General features: G+C 42.3%; 1 protein-coding gene across 2 annotated transcripts; it reads right to left on the bottom strand.

Moving 5' to 3' along the window:
• Positions 1 to 3139: 3139 nt before the first annotated feature.
• nrbp1 (nuclear receptor binding protein 1) lies at positions 3140 to 18587 on the bottom strand. 2 transcript variants are annotated; one of them, XM_024419702.2, is made up of 18 exons: positions 18034 to 18587; positions 17445 to 17678; positions 17168 to 17290; positions 14243 to 14344; positions 14051 to 14140; positions 11599 to 11639; positions 11366 to 11460; positions 11024 to 11107; positions 10871 to 10929; positions 10573 to 10671; positions 9443 to 9575; positions 9244 to 9334; positions 8958 to 9008; positions 8687 to 8822; positions 8030 to 8083; positions 7764 to 7827; positions 5107 to 5162; positions 3140 to 4954 (listed from the first exon to the last, which is right to left on the bottom strand). In XM_024419702.2, the coding sequence occupies exons 2-18, from the start codon at positions 17655 to 17657 to the stop codon at positions 4859 to 4861; spliced, it is 1587 nt and encodes a 528-aa protein (XP_024275470.1). In that variant the 5' UTR covers positions 17658 to 17678; positions 18034 to 18587; the 3' UTR covers positions 3140 to 4858. The 2 variants fall into 2 exon arrangements, with proteins under 2 accessions (XP_024275470.1, XP_024275471.1); XM_024419703.2 differs by having other exon boundaries at positions 17445 to 17675.
• Between the last annotated feature and the right edge of the window lie 2571 nt (positions 18588 to 21158).

The raw sequence follows: 21158 nt of genomic DNA, 5'->3' as shown, positions 1-21158 counted from the left end.
CATAGATGCTCGTCCGTTAGGACACTGTTGGCTTTTCAATTCAGAATCCTGACACAATGTACCGTGTAATGTGATTTGGGTTGAGCAAGATTAGGTTGGAAGAAAATTGGGCTGTCTGAGCTCACTCTTAGCAACTCTGTCCTTATGTCGTTTTCGGTTTCTCTCTTATTCATTTGCCTTATATTGATGGGCAACGTTTATTCAATGCATGTATTGCCAGTGGACAAACCCCTGGCCTTGATTATCAACCTTTTGGGTCCTTTGGACAGTGTCACTTCAAATTGAAGGATGATCAGGTCGTACCAGACCTGGGTTCAAATACTATTTGAAATCAATACTTCCTTGAGCTTGTCTGGAACAATGGAACCAATATCTTAGTTGCAAGAGTTCAAACCCAGACCATCTGGGTTTGAACTCTTCGAGACAGACTAAAGCAAACGCTACAGTATTTCAAAGATTTCAAATAGTATTTGAACCCAGATGTGGTTGACTGTACCATTTACCAGTCATGTTAAGTAATCTGAAAATTGATATTGTCTATAAAAGTTGGGCAGCGTTGTGAATAACATGGATATAACATGGAATTTTGTGGACCAAAAATTGTGTAGCGATGTGCAAAATTACCCGTAAATTGAATTTTGAATTCAAAATAGGAGGTAAAACACTATTTAATGTGAGACAGTAATGTGTTTGAATTGAAGTGATACAGTGCCTTGCGAAAGTATTCGGCCCCCTTGAACTTTCCGACCTTTTGCCACATTTCAGGCTTCAAACATAAAGATATAAAACTGTATTTTTTTTGTGAAGAATCAACAACAAGTGGGACACAATCATGAAGTGGAATGACATTTATTGGATATTTCAAACTTTTTTAACAAATCAAAAACTGAAAAATTGGGCGTGCAAAATTATTCAGCCCCCTTAAGTTAATACTTTGTAGCGCCACCTTTTGCTGCGATTACAGCTGTAAGTCGCTTGGGGTATGTCTCTATCAGTTTTGCACATCGAGAGACTGAAATTTTTTCCCATTCCTCCTTGCAAAACAGCTCGAGCTCAGTGAGGTTGGATGGAGAGCATTTGTGAACAGCAGTTTTCAGTTCTTTCCACAGATTCTCGATTGGATTCAGGTCTGGACTTGGCCATTCTAACACCTGGATATGTTTATTTTTGAACCATTCCATTGTAGATTTTGCTTTATGTGTTTTATGTCTTGTTGGAAGACAAATCTCCGTCCCAGTCTCAGGTCTTTTGCAGACTCCATCAGGTTTTCTTCCAGAATGGTCCTGTATTTGGCTCCATCCATCTTCCCATCAATTTTAACCATCTTCCCTGTCCCTGCTGAAGAAAAGCAGGCCCAAACCATGATGCTGCCACCACCATGTTTGACAGTGGGGATGGTGCGTTCAGGGTGATGAGCTGTGTTGCTTTTACGCCAAACATAACGTTTTGCATTGTTGCCAAAAAGTTCAATTTTGGTTTCATCTGACCAGAGCACCTTCTTCCACATGTTTGGTGTGTCTCCCAGGTGACTTGTGGCAAACTTTAAATGACACTTTTTATGGATATCTTTAAGAAATGGCTTTCTTCTTGCCACTCTTCCATGAAGGCCAGATTTGTGCAATATACGACTGATTGTTGTCCTATGGACAGAGTCTCCCACCTCAGCTGTAGATCTCTGCAGTTCATCCAGAGTGATCATGGGCCTCTTGGCTGCATCTCTGATCAGTCTTCTCCTTGTATGAGCTGAAAGTTTAGAGGGACGGCCAGGTCTTGGTAGATTTGCAGTGGTCTGATACTCCTTCCATTTCAATATTATCACTTGCACGGTGCTCCTTGGGATGTTTACAGCTTGGGAAATCTTTTTGTATCCAAATCCGGCTTTAAACTTCTTCACAACAGTATCTCGGACCTGCCTGGTGTGTTCCTTGTTCTTCATGATGCTCTCTGCGCTTTTAACGGACCTCTGAGACTATCACAGTGCAGGTGCATTTATACAGAGACTTGATTACACACAGGTGGATTGTATTTATCATCATTAGTCATTTAGGTCAACATTGGATCATTCAGAGATCCTCACTGAACTTCTGGAGAGAGTTTGCTGCACTGAAAGTAAAGGGGCTGAATAATTTTGCACGCCCAATTTTTCAGTTTTTGATTTGTTAAAAAGTTTGAAATATCCAATAAATGTCATTCCACTTAATGATTGTGTCCCACTTGTTGTTGATTCTTCACAAAAAAATACAGGTTTATATCTTTATGTTTGAAGCCTGAAATGTGGCAAAAGGTCGCAAAGTTCAAGGGGGCCGAATACTTTCGCAAGGCACTGTATGTAATGTTTTTGCAGTCTTTTTTTTTTACACACACACACACACAAAATGTAAAGAATTTGAAAACATATCCTGAAATGTTTTTCAAATTGATGAATACTAATGAAATTGATCTTACCATTTTTTGGTCTCTTTTTGTTAGAATTCATGTTCCCAGTTTTCTATCAAAACAATACTTTTTAGGCTTGATGTACTTTTCACATGGAAGTTTGCTGCTTTAATTTAGTAAATCAATGTTTGTCAGCATGACATTGGTGTGTGTAATACAGTACTAGTTGTTTGGGCACAATGTCATTGGTGACTAAAGATTGTGCAGTACATACATATTATAGTTCAAGGGCTCCAGCTATTCTTACTATTCTGATGAAACAGTTGATAATAAAAATGTACACATTAACCAGTTACCACAGAACCTGATTTTTCTTACGTTTGAAATGAGCTTTGCAGAAAAAAACCTTCATTCAGGTTATTGAGACCAAAACGTTGGTTATAAGATCAATTCTGGCGCATCACCAGTTACCTGGAGTTATCTAATTTGAGCATACCGTTTTTCTGCATGCACCTGGTAATATGATAGGTATGCAAGCAGGGCTGGGGTCAATTACATTCCCGAAGTAAACTGAAATTCCAATACCAAATTCTATGAAAAAATGTGAAATTTGAATTTCAGTTTACTGACTGAACTGTCCCTAACCCTGTGCAAGACATCCGTTTATCTATTCTTCAGCAGACAAACATTCAAAAGGAAAACACTATTACATAAAATACAAAACAGACAATCAACAGAAACCAGAAGGGAGTCAAACAAGTCATTGAAGTGCTAGGTGTCGTGTTTATTTCAGGAAGTGAAATTTTAAAAAAGGAGAAAGGTGTTGCAGAGCCAGATACAGCAGAGGCATCCCTGTTCCTGGAGTGCATTGACATTTTGTTCCAACTCGGCACCACACCTGACCAACAGAGCTAATTGATCAGTTCAGTGATTGCAAATATTCAACACACCTGGCCCTCTAGGACCAGGGTTGCCTACCCGAGACACAGCATTATGTCCAGCATGACATACACTATAGAAGAAAAATACCAACCCATGTATCCCGCTTACCAAACCCACACCCCTCCCTCCCCTAACACATCCAAATCGTTACGTTGCTGGTTAAAACCATACCTAAGCAGTGGTAGTTATTGTATTTGAAAAGACGAGTTAAAACAACCAAAACAGTACATTAGTGCAAACTAGCAGCAAGTGGACTCGACAGATACTAGGAAAGTGGGTGTTTGTGACTTCTTAGTATATTCTGTGCTGCATCTGATTTCAAGCAGAACGTGTGCTTTCAGAGGATCAGCGATACAGTCCTGTAACTCCCACTGATACTGTATGTCTGTTATGACAATACCTTATTCTCAGTTTAACATACAGGCCTTCGCCCACACCACATTCCTCACTTTAGTTTCTGTAAAGAAAAAAGATCTTCCCTTCACAATGGTTGATTGAATAGGAATGTAGTGTTAATTAGGGAGTGATAATTGTTAACTTGCAGCCAGTTTAGTTTAAGGTATAAAGAGTGCATGCATGTATTCACTACACGTTATGAGTCAATTTATTTGTTAAGGAATGTGACTATTGAGGTAAACCAATAGTCTTAAAGTGTAAACCAGAGGTCCTTACGTGAATACTGTTTCACTGTGTCTGAGAAATGGCACCAAAACATACATTTGCAAAAACGCATGACCACTTTAACATTTGCAAAATAAAACTTTAAAGAGTAAGAAACAGTCGAGTGACAAAGTTCCTTCTCATAGAATAATTCAAATTGAAACGTTTGTATGTGGACCCCAGGAAGAGTAGCTGCTGCATGGGAAACAACTACTGGGGATCCTAATGAACTAAATATTTACGAAAAGAACCAACCGGCTCCGTGCTGAAAGTTCATGATAGACCATATTGATAAATAACTTATTAATAATCCCAACATTTGGACTGCAATCAGCTCTCCCACTCCCCGCCTGAGCTCAGGTAAAGGTGTCGTCATAACTACAGCTACATCTCATTCTGATAATACAAAAGGAAGTTGGGGGGGGGGGGCGCATCACACTCACATCAAAGGAAGATGCCTCGTTTGCTGGGAGAAAGTAGAGAAGAGGACCAATCACAACCAGACTCCGCCCACACACAGCACCATGCATAAGTACATCGGAACGCGAGACCGAAGATATTTTCACTCACAGACCGAAAATTCTGATAGTTGTGTGTAAAAACTCCTTAAAAATGTTCAAAATATAGCTCATAATACTGACTAAAGTGACGAGTCGTTTTTTCTTTTAAAACAAGCAAATGGCTACACAAAATATACTAGAAGCATAAGTACAAAAAAATACTAAAACACCTAGTGAGGGGTGGGACAGGGACAGGCCAAGGCTTTCCCCTGTGTCCCTGCAAAGCTTTCCCACATTTTTTTGTGAGCAACAACAAAGTCCTGTGTGAGAGGATGAGGAGAGGATGAGGACAGGGGGAGGGGGGGGTTGAGGCTCCTCTGCTATGAGGATACGGTGACCGGATTCAAGAATCCGTTCCGGCTGTAGAACTTAGAGAAGGCCTCTTCCAGAACCGAAGCGAGTCGTGGCTGGTCGCCCTGGAGACGAGAAAAGAGAATTCAGGACCCCATTTGAAAGGCAAAGTGTCAGAATGCCTCATCCTCAGCCCTCTGTATCCTGCTGGAGTGTTTTGAGCCTGGGGCTGCAGGCATGCTGTGGGGTCACAAGGATTGTGACCCCTTTGTCTTACCTCGCTGATGAATCCCAGCTGAACGAGCTCCACAGCCAGCTCCTGCACATTCTCATCTGTACACAAAACACACAGGTCAAAAACCCTGTGACCTGGCTGGTCTAGTGATAATGTTACACCCTCCGGCACACATATCTACAGTGTCGGTAAAGGTTTGAATCTGGCCTTCTGCCCTCAAAAAAAATCCATCTCTCACCACAGTCACTCTTTCTACCTGTTCAATAAAAATCTGAAAATACATTTAAAAGGTAAAGTACAACACTCTTGATGTGTCCATTTCTTTTGTATTTAACCTTTATTTTGACAGGGAAGACAGAGACCTAGGTCTCTTTTCAAAATGCACCCTGTATAATAAAATACACACAATCATGGTATGCACAAATATAACATCACAAATCACCCTGAAAAACAGCTATATTTATCCACAAATAAATCCCCAATCAATACTTTAAATTGCCCAGACGGCCCCAGAACATCAAGATGAACTCTATTTCAAATTTTGTTCCAGCAATAAGGCGCATTAAAACTAAAAGCAGATAGAGTGGGGAGAACAAGTACTTGATACACTGACGATTTTGCAGGTTTTCCTACTTACAAACCCAGGTCTGTCATTTTTATCATAGGTACACTTCAACTGTGAGAGACGGAATCTAAAACAAAAATCCAGAAAATCACATTGTATGATTTTTAAATAATTAATTTGCATTTTATTGCATGACATAAGTATTTGATACATCAGAAAAGCAGAACTTAATATTTGGTACAGAAACATTTGTTTGCAATTACAGAGATCATACGTTTCCTGTAGTTCTTGACCAGGTTTGCACACCCTGCAGCAGGGATTTTGGCCCACCCCTCCATACAGACCTTCTCAAGATCCTTCAGGTTTCGGGGCTGTCGCTGGGCAATACGGACTTTCAGCTCGCTCCAAAGATTTTCTATTGGGTTCAGGTCGGGAGACTGGCTAGGGCACTCCAGGACCTTTAGATGCTTCTTACGGAGCCACTCCTTAGTTGCCCTGGCTGTGTGTTTCAGGTCGTTGTCATGTTGGAAGACCCAGCCACGACCCATCTTCAATGTTCTTACTGAGGGAAGGAGGTTGTTTGCCAAGATCTCGCGATACAGGGCCCCATCTATCCTCCCCTCAATACGGTGCAGTCGTCCTGTCCCCGTTGCAGAAAAGCATCCCCAAAGAATGATGTTTCAACCTCCATGCTTCACGGTTGGGGTGGTGTTCTTGGGGTTGTACTCATCCTTCTTCTTCCTCCAAACACAGCAAGTGGAGTTTAGACCAAAAAGCTCTATTTTTGTCTCATCAGACCACATGACCTCCCATTCCTCCTCTGGATCATCCAGATGGTCATTGGCAAACTTCAGACGGGCCTGGACATGCGCTGGCTTGAGCAGGGTGACCTTGCGTGCACTGCAGGATATTAATTCATGACGGCGTAGTGTGTTACTAATGGTTTTCTTTGAGACTGTGGTCCCAGCTCTCTTCAGGTCATTGACCAGGTCCTGCCGTGTAGTTCTGGGCTGATCCTTCACCTTCCTCATGATCATTGATGCCCCACGAGGTGAGATCTTGCATGGAGCCCCAGACCGAGGGTGATTGACCGTCATCTTGAACTTCTTCCATTTTCGAATATTTGCGCCAACAATTGTTGCCTTCTCACCAAGCTGCTTGCCTATTGTCCTGTAGCCCATCCCAGCCTTGTGCAGGTCTACAATTTTATCCCTGATGTCCTTACACAGCTCTCTGGTCTTGGCCATTATGGAGAGGTTGGAGTCTGTTTGATTGAGTGTGTGGACAGGTGTCTTTTATACAGGTAACGAGTTCAAACAGGTGCAGTTAATACAGGTAATGAATGGAGAACAGGAGGGTTTCTTAAAGAAAAACTAACAGGTCTGTGAGAGACAGAATTCTTACTAGTTGGTAGGTGATCAAATACTTATGTCATGCAATAAAATGCAAATTAATTACTTAAAAATCATACAATGTGATTTTCTGGATTTTTGTTTTAGATTGCGTCTCTCACAGTTGAAGTGTACCTATGATAACAATTACAGACCTCTATATGCTTTGTAAGTAGGGAAAACCTGCAAAATCAGCAGTGTATCAAATGCTTGTTCTCCCCATTGAACCTAGTTTGGTGGAGACCCTAGGAACCTCAAGAGTTTACCAACCCTGTGAACGTGTTAGGCAACTCAGATGTCTATACTTTAGCAGCAAAGTTAGATAAGACAGAAGTTTCTGAAGTACGGCCTTGTAAACAAAAAGGAGATCTACATATCTTTAGCGAAGTCCAGCCAACTTTTTGATACAGGATACAGTGATGGGTATCAAAACTGTCGTCTAACAAAACGAAGGGCACTGTGATAGATGGCATCCAAAGGTTTAAGAGTAGTAGCAGCTGCACTTTGATAAATAATATCACCATAATCAACAACAGACAAAAAGGTTGATTGAATAATCTGCTTCCTACTGCTTAGAGAAATACACAATTTGTTTTGGAAAAGGCAACTTTAAATCTCAGCTTCTTAAGCAGCTCATGTATATGTTTTTTTTAAATCCATGTCAATCCAAATGCCTAAGTATTTATAAATACAGCATGCTCTGTACACCCCCAAATCAACCCTAAAGACGTGTGGATACTTACTTGGTAACAAATCACAACTTAAGTGCCTGTTCAACTTGTCCTCAAGTTTCAGCAACAGCGTAAGCTGGAAAAAGACGTAAAATAGAGATATAGATTATCTTTTTTTTTTTTAAGGTTTGAAATCTGAACAGGACAGGCTTTACCCCGGGCTGTATTCACAAAGCGGTCCAGAGTTGGAGGGCTTTTAAATCATAATGAATAAGATTACATGGACGGATGGGACCTGATCCTAGATCAGCATTGATGAATAGTCATGAGAAACTTACGTGATGTTTGGCACCCTCATCAACAGGCTCGATGTTGCACTGCATCTGTAGGACCTGGGCAGAAAGATTTTTGTAGTCCAAAGCCAATTCAAACCAGTAGATAACACATATTTGGACAAAAATATATCTCTCCCTTTTAAAAAACACACACTGATCTATTTCATTTATATGTACTACATTTAGTCTCTTGTATCTACTACCTACACTTGTTGATTTTCTATATTATGCCTATGGAGTTCAGCCTGTATTGACTGCAATGTTGGTCTCAACAATACATGAACTACTCAATTCCCTAATCAATCCCCTTTTCCTTGTCCAGTGTGCCTTTCAATCCAGCTCTGTACCTCCCCCTCCTCCTTTCGGACTTACCTTCCTGATCTCCATCTCTGTACTTCCCCCTCCTCCTTTAGGACTTACCTTCCTGGTCTCCATCTCTGTACTTCCCCCTCCTCCTTTAGGACTTACCTTCCTGGTCTCCAGGTCTGTACTTCCCCCTCCTCCTTTAGGACTTACCTTCCTGTTCTCCAGCTCTGTACTTCCCCCTCCTCCTTTAGGACTTACCTTCCTGTTCTCCAGCTCTGTACTTCCCCCTCCTCCTTTAGGACGTACCTTCCTGTTCTCCAGCTCTGTACTTCCCCCTCCTCCTTTTGGACTTACCTTCCTGGTCTCCATCTCTGCAGGCTCAGGGGTGGGGCTTTTGACTGATGGGGGCACGATGGGGGACTTCACTGCTTCCTGCTCAGGCTGCTTGGGGCCGGGTACACCAAAAGCTGTCAGCGGGTAGATCCCATTCCTGATACACCAGAGAGAGAGGGGGGGTGAGTTAGAAGCCTCACACACACACACACACACACACACACACACACACACACACACACACCTACAAAAACACACACCCCTCTACAAAAACACACACACATTCCCCTACCTCACATCTTCCAGGAACTTGTCCAGCTCAAGAGCAGGGAACTGGGAAAGCCTGTGGACATCAACAGATTGTGAACAGCGGACTAACCAGGAGAACACTGTCCAAGGCACAACAACATCAAGCGTGTCTCAATAGGAGACTAAACAGCAGTTGGGGACCATAAGTTCCTTCCCTTCTCAGTTATGTGCTAGTGGAGATGGCTAAAAATCTGAAATTAATTTCAGATTTTAACAGAGTCATTTCAATCTTTTTGGGATTCCAAGAGATAGTTGGATCTAAGACTCACTTCATCTGAACTCCGTCCTTGACCTCCACGATCACCAGGTTGAGGTCCATGTTCTTCGTCATGTCCTCAAGAGCATTTTCTGGAATCATGTCTACATGACAAGATAGTGATAGTCCAATGACAGTTTGTATGTGTCAGTGTCAATTTGTGTGTGTCGCAGTGTGTTTCAGTGTCTGTGTGCGTGTGTCTTGTTACTCACGCTGGTGGCTGACGATGCAGTGCGCTGCCAGCAGCTTCAGTAAAGGCACCTCGAACAGGGCCTGGTGGAACAGCAGCTCTTTGGCCGTGGGCCGCTTGCTGGGGTCCTGTTCCAGACACTTCTGGATGAACTCCTACCACAAGAAAACACCGGTGCTAAGAAGACGAGGTTCAGTCCTGGACAACACCGGCATTAACAAGACAAGGTTCAGTCCTGGACAACACCGGCACTAACAAGACGAGGTTCAGTCCTGGACAACACCGATACTAACAAGACGAGGTTCAGTCCTAGACAACACCGGCACTAACAAGACGAGGTTCAGTCCTAGACAACACCGGCACTAACAAGACGAGGTTCAGTCCTAGACAACACCGGCACTAACAAGACGAGGTTCAGTCCTGGACAACACCAGTACTAACAAGACAAGGTTCAGTCCTAGACAACACCGGTATTAAAGAGAAATGACATGTCTGGATGAAGTCCTGCCACAGGTAAACACACACATACAGGCAATAAAGAGAAATGTAAATAATAAAATCAAAGTTTCTCAAATGTTTTCAGAGCTCAAAAATGGTCTGGTGACATGTTGATTTTGGAGTGAACTATCCCTTTAAGAACACTATGGGCTATAGTGGGTTGTTTAGCAACAAAACCAATGCATGCGCAACTTTGGGGAAAAACAGACGGGATGGCTTAAATTTGAAGGATTACGGACAACAAGTCAACTCTATTTAGTCTCCAAATGTTTATTTAAAAAATACAGTCCCACAATAAGCACTTGTCTCTCAAATACCTTGTTGGTTAGGTAGCTAGTGAATGTTTGCCATATAAGCAGACAGTCAAAACACTTCAAAAGCAAGACATGGTGTAAAGAACAAGATACGAGCTGAAATGAGCAACCTACGATTCCCTACATGGCTGCTACTTGTCATTGTTGCTAGCCATCTGTCTGTTCAGAATCATAACACAGCCTTTTACCCCTGCGATGCGAGCGCATCATTTTCGTGACGTTGTCAGGCAACCTGTCTATGCAGACTATAGTTATGTTATGGCTGGACTGGGTAATACCCTTCAGGACAAACAGCAACAAGCAGCGGGTGTTAGGTGCTAGGCCAGGGTCCCCGACTCACCCTCTGCAGTGGATCCTCCAGGAACTGAATGGCACTGTTGATGGCTTCTTGGGACACATACGACGACTCGCCGTTGCTCTGGATCTCCAGTACAGCCATCTGAAGAGACGAGGAGGTGTGGGGAATAGAAGATGTGAAACAGGACAAGAAGTACATGACAAAACTGTTGGACTACAAAACTTCCAGTTTCCATGGAGCAAGGCTAGTCATCGACTTCATGATTAAGTTGATTTGCATTTCATCTCTTTCAGTTGTCCATCATACGAGTGTGAGAATAACAAAACCACTCTTCACTCACCTCTAAGGCACACATTCCAAAGGAATAAATGTCCACTGCAGTGGTGACGTCTGCAACAGCTAGAAAAAGACGTCAATCAATGTCAGTAGAAAAACAGCTCCACTACATGGTTTCTCAAAAGGGACCATTTGTCTAAGGTTAAAGGTTATCTACCTCCATACTCAGGAGCAAAGAAATGCAGGCTCTTCTGCTCCTCCCGACAGGTCTTGACGTGGTTGTTGATGGTGTCTGGGGCCACTAACAGACGAGTCACAAATTAGTCCGAAGAGAATGGGGAACGTTAGGTTGCAAGGGCCACCTGGGGTATGTTCAGTAGGGCGCACCGTAGCAAAACATTTCTGCAATGGATAACGAAATCGGTGTTCAGCTACTCCATTTCAAAATGTTTCCTCCCTACTGAACATGGCCCCGGTTTTAAAGAGACTAAAAATACTCTTCAGACCAACACCTCTGAAAAGGTTGACATTTAGCGTGATTGACGGATCTGAGACCCACCTGAGCCAATCTTAATGAGACCATTATGCTGGATGAAGATGGTGTCACAGGTCAGGTTGCCGTGGATGATGGGAGGGTCACAGGAATGCAGGTAGCTGGGGAGAGGAGAGAAAGGTTACAGGAAGCTTCAAGAGAAGTGTGAAATGGTTAGAATTTAGAGTTTTGAAAAAAACAGATCTGGCTCTGTCCAATATGGATATATGTAATGCTGTGTGTGAGAGAGAGAGACTGACCTGAGAGCAGACAGTATCTGTGTACACCAGCGCTTCCAGGCCTGATAGACAACAGACAGACAGCACAGAGATGACATTCAAACCTAATTGAAATGTGATTACCATGTGGTTCTTGAAGTGTTACTTCTGTCAAATGACCAGAATAGGCTGCAATTAATTGCAAAAAATGTATAAATTGCAACAGCGGGAAAGTTCTACATTTAACAGTGGGCTTTGTAGGTTCGGTTAAAAATAGGGCTGTCACAAGATTAAATAAAATGGGACACTGCCCCGCCTGCAGCCAAGAGGGGGATTTTTACTGAGCTACTAGGAAACCAGGAAGAGCATACAGGTGACATACATTCTGCATACAGCTTTTTCTGTGTCAGTCTTGTTTCCTGGTTTCATTTTTGTTTGTTAATTTCAATTTAAAATCAGTTCTTTAAAAGGGCACGGCTCAAACAATAGCAAAGCGGCCACCCAGCCACTTTTTCGGTAAACAGCTGAGAAAAAAATCTGTGTACGCGACCAATAAACTTTGATTTGGGTGGAGCTGGAGAAATGGAACCACTCAGTCATATACAAAACTATGGATGCAAGGACTGCCCATCCATGACATCAACATTTTACACCATGTCTAGAGGCTATACAGTGTTTACAATTACATTTCTTACAAACAATATTGTAAAAACAAATCAAATGTTATTTGTCACATACACATGGTTAGCAGATGTTAATGCGAGTGTAGTGAAATGCTTGTGCTTCTAGTTCCGACCATGCAGTAATATCTAACAAGTAATCTAACAATTTCACAACAGCTACCTTATACACACAAGTGTAAAGGAATGAATAAGAATATGTACATATAAATATATGGATGAGTGATGGCTGAACGGCATAGGCAAGATGCAGTAGATGGTAGAGAGTACAGTATATACATATGAGATGAGTAATGTAGGGTATGTAAATAGTATCTAAAGTGGCATTGTTTAAAGTGACTAGTGATACATTTATTATATCCACATTTTATTATTATTAAAGTGCCTAGATTTGAGTCCGTATGTTGGCAGCAGCCACTTAATGTTACCTTATATATTCTGGGTTCTGATGGGGTACGACAGTTATACTAAGCCTATGAGGAATTTATATTATATTCTTGAAATAAGTTATATTCTTAAAGAATCAAATGGGTAATATACTGTGCATTCTGAAAATATTCACACCACTTGACTTTTTCCATATTTTGTTATGTTATAGCCTTGTTCTAAAAATGTATTAAATAAAAAAGCCTCCATCTATACACAATACCCCTTAATGAAAAAGGAAAAACAGGTTTTTAGAAATATTGTATGAAAAGTCAGCAAAAACCAAGCCATGAGGTCGAAGGAATTGCCCATAGAGCTCTGAGACAGGATTGTGTCGAGGCACAGATCTGGGGAAGGGTACCAAAACAGTTCTGCAGCATTGAAGGTCCAAGAACACAGTGGCCTCCATCAGTGTTAAATGGAAAAAGTTTGGAACCACAAAGACTCTTCTTAGAGCTGGCCACCTGGCCAAACTAAGCAATTGGGGGAGAAGAATGGGATAAACTCCCCAAATACAGGTGTGCCAAGCTTATAGCTTTATACCCAAGAAGACTTGAGGCTAATCGCTGGCAAAGGTGCTTCAACAATGTACTGAGTAAAGGGTCTGAGTAGCAGTCAATTTAATCATAGAGCTTGGTGGTTTTTGCGACTACACTTAAAGATGCTTTCAAAGTTCTTAAAACGTTCTGGACTGACCTTCATATCTTAAAGTAATGGACTGTCATTTGTCTTCACTTGTTTGAGCTGTTCTTGCCATAATATGGACTTGGTATTTTACCAAATAGGGCTAGCTTCTGTATACCACCTCTACCTTGTCACAACACAACTGATTGGCTCAAACGCATTAAGGAAAGACATTCCACAAATTCACTTTTAACAAGCCACACCTGCTAATTGAAATGCATTCCAGGTGACTACCTAATGTAGCTGGTTGAGAGAATTCCAAGAGTGTGCAAAGCTGGCTACTTTGAAGAATGAAAAATATTGATTTGTTTAACACTTTTGGTTACTACATGATTCCATATGTGTACATAGTTTGTCTTCACTATTATTATACAATGTAGAAAATAGTAAAAATAAAGAGAAACCCTGGAATGAGTAGGTGTCCAAACTTTTGACTTTTACTGTATGTAAATGTTTTCGATTTTTTTCAAATAAATATTAGCAGACATTTCTAAACCTGTTTTTACTTTGTCATTATGTGTGTGTAGATGAGGGTTAAAAAGATTAATCCATTTTAGAATAAGGCTGTAACGTGATGAAATGTGGAAAGAGTGAAAGGGTCTGAATACTTCCCGAATGCACTGTATCATTCATTTAAGTTTTTTTTTTAATGATGTAGCAATAACAGCCCTTTTAAGATCCAAACAGACTAATCCACCCCGTACCTTCTCATTCATTGTCTTGTGGTTTTTCTTGGTCTTTTTCAGAAACTGCTTCAGGCTTCCTGAAGACATGTATTCTGTGATGAAAATGACCTGCAAGTGGAAAAAAGTTGTTCATTTCCTGTGTAATACATTCCATTTATATTTCTTACTATTAAAAAAGGTTGTTACTTTACTGCATTTGAAATCTCTTACCCTGGCCCTATTTTCCTTCACATCAGCCCAGTATTTGTGAAACTTGACAATGTTCAGATGCTCCAACTGGATCAAGTTGTCAAACACCGCTTTGACTTTCTCCTGGACAGTGATAAAAAGGGAAAATAAACATATTTGCAATCAAACATACCTCAATCTTCAACTAATAAACATGATTGATGTCAATGAGCTCAACCGTTCAGTCCAAATGTACATTTTCTCATCATCCACTAAGTTAAGGCCGATTAAGACAAAGTCTATATAACAAAAACAAAACCCCTTAACCTGGGTTAATGTCTGTTCCTGCTCTTTTTCTCCATGGGGATGTCATTTTTATTTTTTTAAAGTCTAACCCGGTCTACATTTGTTTGATTGTGGGTGATGTGGCCACAGGATATTTTTAATAACTAGGGCTTATATGTCTGATAACAATCCTGACTTGTAAGAAATGCCAAGAATGTTCTTGCACATATTACATTGGAGGGTATTGCAACTCAGAATATGATCTGGTCTTGCCCTTGCCAAGCAAGAGGTAAAGCAAAGGTTAGTTCAGGATCTCTGCAAGTCATACTTTCCCCACAGAGTCAAAAAACATATTTATATTTTTTAAGTTGTCACATACACCAAATAGGTGTCGTAGTACATAGTATGTAGTAGTACATAGTATGTACTACGGAGCAAATTAGGGATAAGTGCCTTGCTCAAGGGCACATCGACAGATTTAGCTTGTCGCCTCGGGTATTCGACCACTGCGCTAACCACTAGGCTACCTGCCACCTAAACTCAGAAACGCAATATCGGGAGAATTCTGGGAACTATTAAAAATGATCAACAAAAAGTAATCAAACTAAAGGGAGCTCATTCTACTCAATGCTCAGCCTGTATTCAACACACACCAACACAGCATGTTGACATGCAGAACAGAAGGCAGACTACACTGCCTGAGAGCACACTGACAATCAGAGAATGCTCAGTGCCTAGACAGTCAGAGAGGAACACAGCCAAGGACAGGGTCTTGTTTATTCAGCACCAAACAGAAGACGGACCACCATCTGGACTTGTCTAATAAGAAATGCTCAATTTTGTTTTGCGTTCAAAACATTTTTTTAACGTTTATGCGCCCTTATGAACATGACCCAGCCCACAGACAAAGGTTTAAAAACAATGTGCGAGAGGATTGTGCCTGAGGATTATGCAACAACCTCTGAACGGTTTTCATAACACTTTGTAAAGAGTACTTTGCTATATGTTTGGCAGCAACAGGTTGGAACACTTTGCCTAAGGCTCGCTCATGTCGCACCAAATGTGGATCTTTAGCGACCATATGCTGTTGACATCTGACTGCAGACATTTTCAAGTGAATCTACATGCAAAAATAGGTGCTCCGTCGGTTCACAAATTACAGCCTGCACTCTGTTCAGGAGGTGCTAAGTACTCTGGGCCAGCAAACGCCATTGGTGTGTCTGAGCACTAAGGAGCTTAGGCAAATCTTACCATAACTCTATCCTCCTGATTCCGGCTTACAAGCAAAAACTCAAGCAGGAAAAGCAGTGACAAGCTCAACACCAATGATTACAGGCAACATCCACACTGCGCTAAAGGCTAGAGCTGCCACTTTCAAGGAGCGGGACACTAATCCAGACGCTTAGAAGAAATCCCGCTACACTCTGACGAACCATCAAAAAGGCAAAGCATCAATACAGGGCCCCGCATGGGTGCATGCTTAGTCCCCTCCTGTACTCCCTGCTCACCCATTACTACATGGCTCACGACTCCAACATTAAGTTTTCCAACGACACAATGGTGGTAGGCTTGATCACATACAACGAGACAGCCTACAGTACCAGGACAACAAGCTCTCCCTCAACGCCAGCAAGACAAAGGAGCTGATCGTAAATTACGGGAAATGGAGGGCCGAGCACACCCCCTTTCACATCGACAGGGCTGTAATGGAGCGGGTCGAGAGCTTCAAGTTCCTCTGTGTCAACTTCATTTAGGACCTGTTATGGTCCAAACACACCAACACAGTCATGAAGAGGGCATGACAATGCCTCATCCCCCCTCAGGAGGCTGACAAGATTTGGCATGGGTCCTCAAATCCTCAAAGTTCTACAGTTGCACCATTGAGAGCATCTTGACTGGCTGCATCTCCGCTTGGTATGGCAACTGCTTGGCATCCAACCATAAGGCGCTAGAGAGGGTAGTGCCAACTGTCCAGTGCATCACTGGGGCTGAGCTCTCTGCCATCCAGGACCTTTACCAGGCAGTGTCAGAGGAAGGCCCTAAAAATAGTCTAAGACTCCAGCCACCCAAGTAAAAGCCTGTTCTTTCTGCTACTGCACAACCAGAGCGCCAAGTCTGGGTCCAAAAGGCTCCTGAACAGCTTCAACCCCTAAGCCATAAGAATGCTGAACAGTTCATCATAAATCTGAAGGGGGGCACTGACTCTATACATACGCTCACAACACACACACCAGCTGCTGCTGTTTTATCATCTATCCTGATTGCCTTGCCACTTTTACCCCTACCTGCATGAACATATTACCTCAATTATCTCTTACCCCTGCACATTTCAGTACTGGTACTCCTTGTATATAACATCGTTATTTTGTGTTACTATTCTTTTTTTAAATTTTGTTTTTTACAAATTGTTCTTACTTTTTAACTCTGTCTGTAATGAACAATGCAATCTCAAAGTGTATGTTAACCAAATAAACATCAGGTAATTTAAAAATAAATAAATGCTACAACAGTAGCTTGACAAAGTCTGTTTGAATGCTTTTTGAAGCAGATGGGCAGCCGCAGTCATGAGAAGATCTGGAAGCTCATAGCTAGATGGTCAGCGGAGGTGGTGATGAATGGGTGATAACTGATCATAGAGCATGGTTCTGTTGCAGTTGAGCCCTGGTTGAGAACCCAACCCACCTCCTGCAGTTTGAAGTTCTTCCGCTCTGAGAACATGACCTCATTCCACACCACCTCCACACCCTCCTCTGTGTCCATGGCCAGGTAGGCATTGTCAATCCCAGGGACATTGCGCTGGTTCACCTAAAATGAAGAACAGTGTTGGATTACACTAATAATTCTCCATCTGATTCAAAGTAGTTGTGTAAAAAAAACAAGTTAAAAATTTGTGGGGCCAAAAGTCTAACTACTCAAAGAGTAACCCTTTTCCTTTCTCCAGCACATGCTCATTGAATACCTCCTCTCTGCGTTTCTGCCAGCGTCCACACGGGCTCTCCTCCAGAATCTCTGACTCGTCCTCGCTCTCCTCTTCCTCGTCCTCTGTCGCCGCTGTTGCAGGGGGCTGTGTCACAGTGGACACTGGGGGGGACACGGTGGGGGAAGCAACCATAGACTCTGGTTTCCCCTCCTGGACAGAGTCCAACACCTGCTTCCCTTCTCCTTCTGACATCTTGTCAAGCTTGGACACCTACTGCAAAACCCGACAAATTGTAGACTCAAAGGCTTCATGCATCATTGCCAGAAGAGTAAATGTATTGTGTACACACACACACACACACACACAGTATTGCCACCCCGGTTATTACATTTATGTCAAAGGCTGAGGCACTCTTAAATTCAGTTGAATTTAGCTACGTTGCTTCAACAGGGCTGAACCTGATATTGTCCACGCACCTGATACGACGAGCTTGACTATCTGACAGCTTATTTCAGACATTGATTCAGTCAGAATAAACTAGTTAGGTAACGTTAGTTATCCTCTCCAGCGTAACATGAAAAAGGGCCCCTTTAAAAATGGCTAACATGAAGTTAGCATAGTTACCTACCTTGTAAACTTGAATGATGTTGTCAGCTCCGTATCAGTAGACTCCAACTACAAACTTATTTCAAATCCTTGTGGAAATACGATTTGCTAACAAGCTACTGTAGCTAGTTATATCCGCTAGTCAGCTAGCTATGTAGCCACCACCGGTTACCGTAACTATAAATGTCGTGATTTGCCGCCTTGAGGATATTAGCTAACCAAAAGGCAAGATGACAGTTAGTTAACTAATCTCACCAACTACTTAACACGCCGAATCGCTGTTAAAACAAAAATGACAGATTATGCTAGATTTTTGCTAACCTTGTCCCTAGCTGGATGGCCAGTCAGTCAGTCAGCCAAACTAGCGAAAAACAGTTAGCTAGCTAGATACTATAGTACTGCGGTTGTTGCAAAAATATCAAAGTCCTATGTTGGAGAAAAAAAACAATCGAAATGAAATCATTTTTTTAATATCACAATTATAAAGCAATAGGTTACTATGAACCGAGGTCTACACGGTTGATCAAATAATGGCGACATACACACACCGGCTCAAATCACTACAAAAGTAATCAAAACCGAGACGGCAGTGGGCGTGGATTTTCCTTCCACGTTGGTTTATTACTCGATGATAGTCTAGATTGACATTTCATAGGCCGAATCATAGTACCAATAAGTAAGATATGCTTTTTGATTGGTCAGAGTTACTGTTGTCGTTCTAATAGGCCACTCCCACAGTAGGGGAGAAAACCAATTATTGGGCCAGACATGCATTCTGTTGTCATCGCCACTAGAGGTCAGTATAGCGCTCACTGTGGGTTAGGCCCATAGGGCCCAAGATACATCTATGGTGATGCCAACCTACCTTTTCACAGAGGTATTACGTTTTTTGTAGGTCCCAAAGGGAAAACACGCAGTGTAACTACTTCGTTACACAACAAGATATCAGCTATCAAGTGCATCTCAAACCGAGATTGCGATATACAACACACTGTCCTGCAACTCTCTGCTATGAACTGACAGGTTGCAACCAGGGTAGATGAGTCAGGACTTCCGAAAACATAAAGATCAGCTGCTTGAAGTGGAATTAGTAAACCAGTAGGGGACACTCATGCCCTTTAGCATGCCCCACGCAGAAACATTCTTATTCCATAGAATCAAATTAAGATTCTAGCAATTAAACCTTCAAATAAGTCATTCTGGGAGCCTGAAGAGAGAGAGAGAGAGAGAGAGAGAGAGCAGGAGTTGCCATATGACATTGGCCCTATCATAGTGTGTATTCTAAAAGTATTCAGACCCCTTGACTTTTTCCACATTTTGTTATGTTACAGCCTTATTCTAAAATTGATTACATTGTTTAGTTTCCCCCCTCATCAATCTACACACAATACCCCATAATGACAAAACAAAAACACGTTTTTATACGTTTGCCAATTTTTGAAATAAAAAACCCTGGAAATATAACATTTACATAAGTCTTCATACTCAATACTTTGTTGAAGCACCTTTGGCAGTGATTACAGCCTTTACAGTCTTCCTGGGTATGACGCTACAAGCTTGGCACAGCTGTATTTGGGGAGTTTCTCCCATTCCCTTTGCAGATCCTCTCAAGCTCTGTCAGGTTGGATGGGGAGCATCACTGCACAGCAATTGTCAGGTGTCTCCAGTGATGTTCGGTCAGGTTCAAGTCTGGGCTTTGGCCGGGCCACTCAGAGACTTGTCCCGAAGCCACACTCGTGTTGTCTTGGCTGTGTGCTTAGGGTCGTTGTCCTGTTGGAAGGTGAACCTTCACCCCAGTCTCTGGAGCAGGTTTTCATCAAGGATCTCTCTGTACTTTGCTCCGTTCATTTTTCCCTCGATTCTGACTCGTCTCCCAGTCCCTGCTGCTGAAAAACATCCCCACAGCATGATGCTGCCACCACCATGCGTCACCACAGGGATGGTGCCAGGTTTCCTCCAGATGTGACGCTTGGCATTCAGGCAAAAGAGTTCAATATTGGTTTCATCAGACCAGAGAATCTTGTTCTCATGGTCTGAGAGTCCTTTAGGTGCCTTATGGCAAACTCTAAGCGGGCTGTCATGTGCCTTGTACTGAGGAGTGTCTTCCGTCTAGCCACTACCATAAAGGCCTTATTGATGAAGTGCTGCAGAGATGGTTGTCCTTCTGGAAGGTTCTCCCATCTCCACAGAGGAACTCTGGAGCGCTGTCCGAGAGACCATCGGGTTCTTGGTCACCTCCCTGATCGAGGCCCTTCTCCCCCGATTGCTCAGTTTGGCCCAGGCAGCCAGCTCTAGGAAGAGTCTGGCTGCCCGGTTCCAAACTTCTTCCATTTAAGAATGATGGAGGCCACTGTGTTCTTGGGGACCTTCAATGCTGTAGACATTTTTTTGGTACCCTTCCCCAGAGCTGTGCCTCGACACAATCCTGTCTTGGAGCTCTATGGACAATTCCCTCGACCTCATGGCTTGGTTTTTGCTTTGACATGCTCTGTCAACTGATGGACCTTATATAGACAGGTGTGTGCCTTTCCAAATGATGAGGAAAATGTTTTATTTAATCCATTTTAGAATAAGGCTGTAATGTAACAATGTGGAAAAAGGGAAGGGGCCTGAATACTTTCTGAATGCACTGCATTATCCTATGGCTATTGTTTCCCTCAGATCAATATGGTTCATGTTTATCAATGCTCTGCCTGGTGCATACTGGTAAAGGCTACAGTGTACACCACCCAGATGGACAGACTAAACATTGGACACAGAGAACGACAGAGAGTCATGTAAAATGCTTTTGCAATCCACAGGTTCAATTCATCATCCTCATCAGCTACACTACAGGCCCACCACACATCCATTTCACAACCCAACAACTCAAATTCAATCAGCAAAATTGTTCTTGACTGTAGCTGATATCAGGGAGAGACATGGTAAAGTTAGTGTAGGTATCATTACATGGTATGTATAATATTGGTATGTGGGGCCTGCTTGCCCATGCCCAAGCCTGCTTTCCCAATCTGCCATCTCCAACCTAGTGAATTGTAGACCTACACTGTAGACTTAGAAATGTTCTGAGCGGTAGTCCTTTTCAGAGGGGCCTCCTCCCCACTTTTCAAGGGGCCTATTTATAGACTTGCAAAGGCAAAAGTGTCA

This window comes from Oncorhynchus tshawytscha, linkage group LG05, assembly GCF_018296145.1.
Source record: "Oncorhynchus tshawytscha isolate Ot180627B linkage group LG05, Otsh_v2.0, whole genome shotgun sequence".
Classification (NCBI taxonomy): domain Eukaryota; kingdom Metazoa; phylum Chordata; class Actinopteri; order Salmoniformes; family Salmonidae; genus Oncorhynchus; species Oncorhynchus tshawytscha.
The sequence above is the reverse complement of the archived record's forward strand: the minus strand, read 5'-3'. Positions and strand labels throughout refer to the sequence as shown.

What these genes read in the sequence shown, in the direction of transcription:
- nrbp1 (XM_024419702.2), bottom strand. Translation starts at nt 17,657, where the DNA reads ATGTCAGAAGGAGAAGGGAAGCAGGTGTTGGACTCTGTCCAGGAGGGG. An exon ending in AAGTTGTGATTTGTTACCAA is followed by an intron (nt 5,163 to 7,763) that starts GTAAGTATCCAC and finishes TTTTGTGTACAG; the next exon opens with ATGAGAATGTGCAGGAGCTG. An exon ending in AGCTGGGATTCATCAGCGAG is followed by an intron (nt 4,955 to 5,106) that starts GTAAGACAAAGG and finishes TCTCGTCTCCAG; the next exon opens with GGCGACCAGCCACGACTCGC.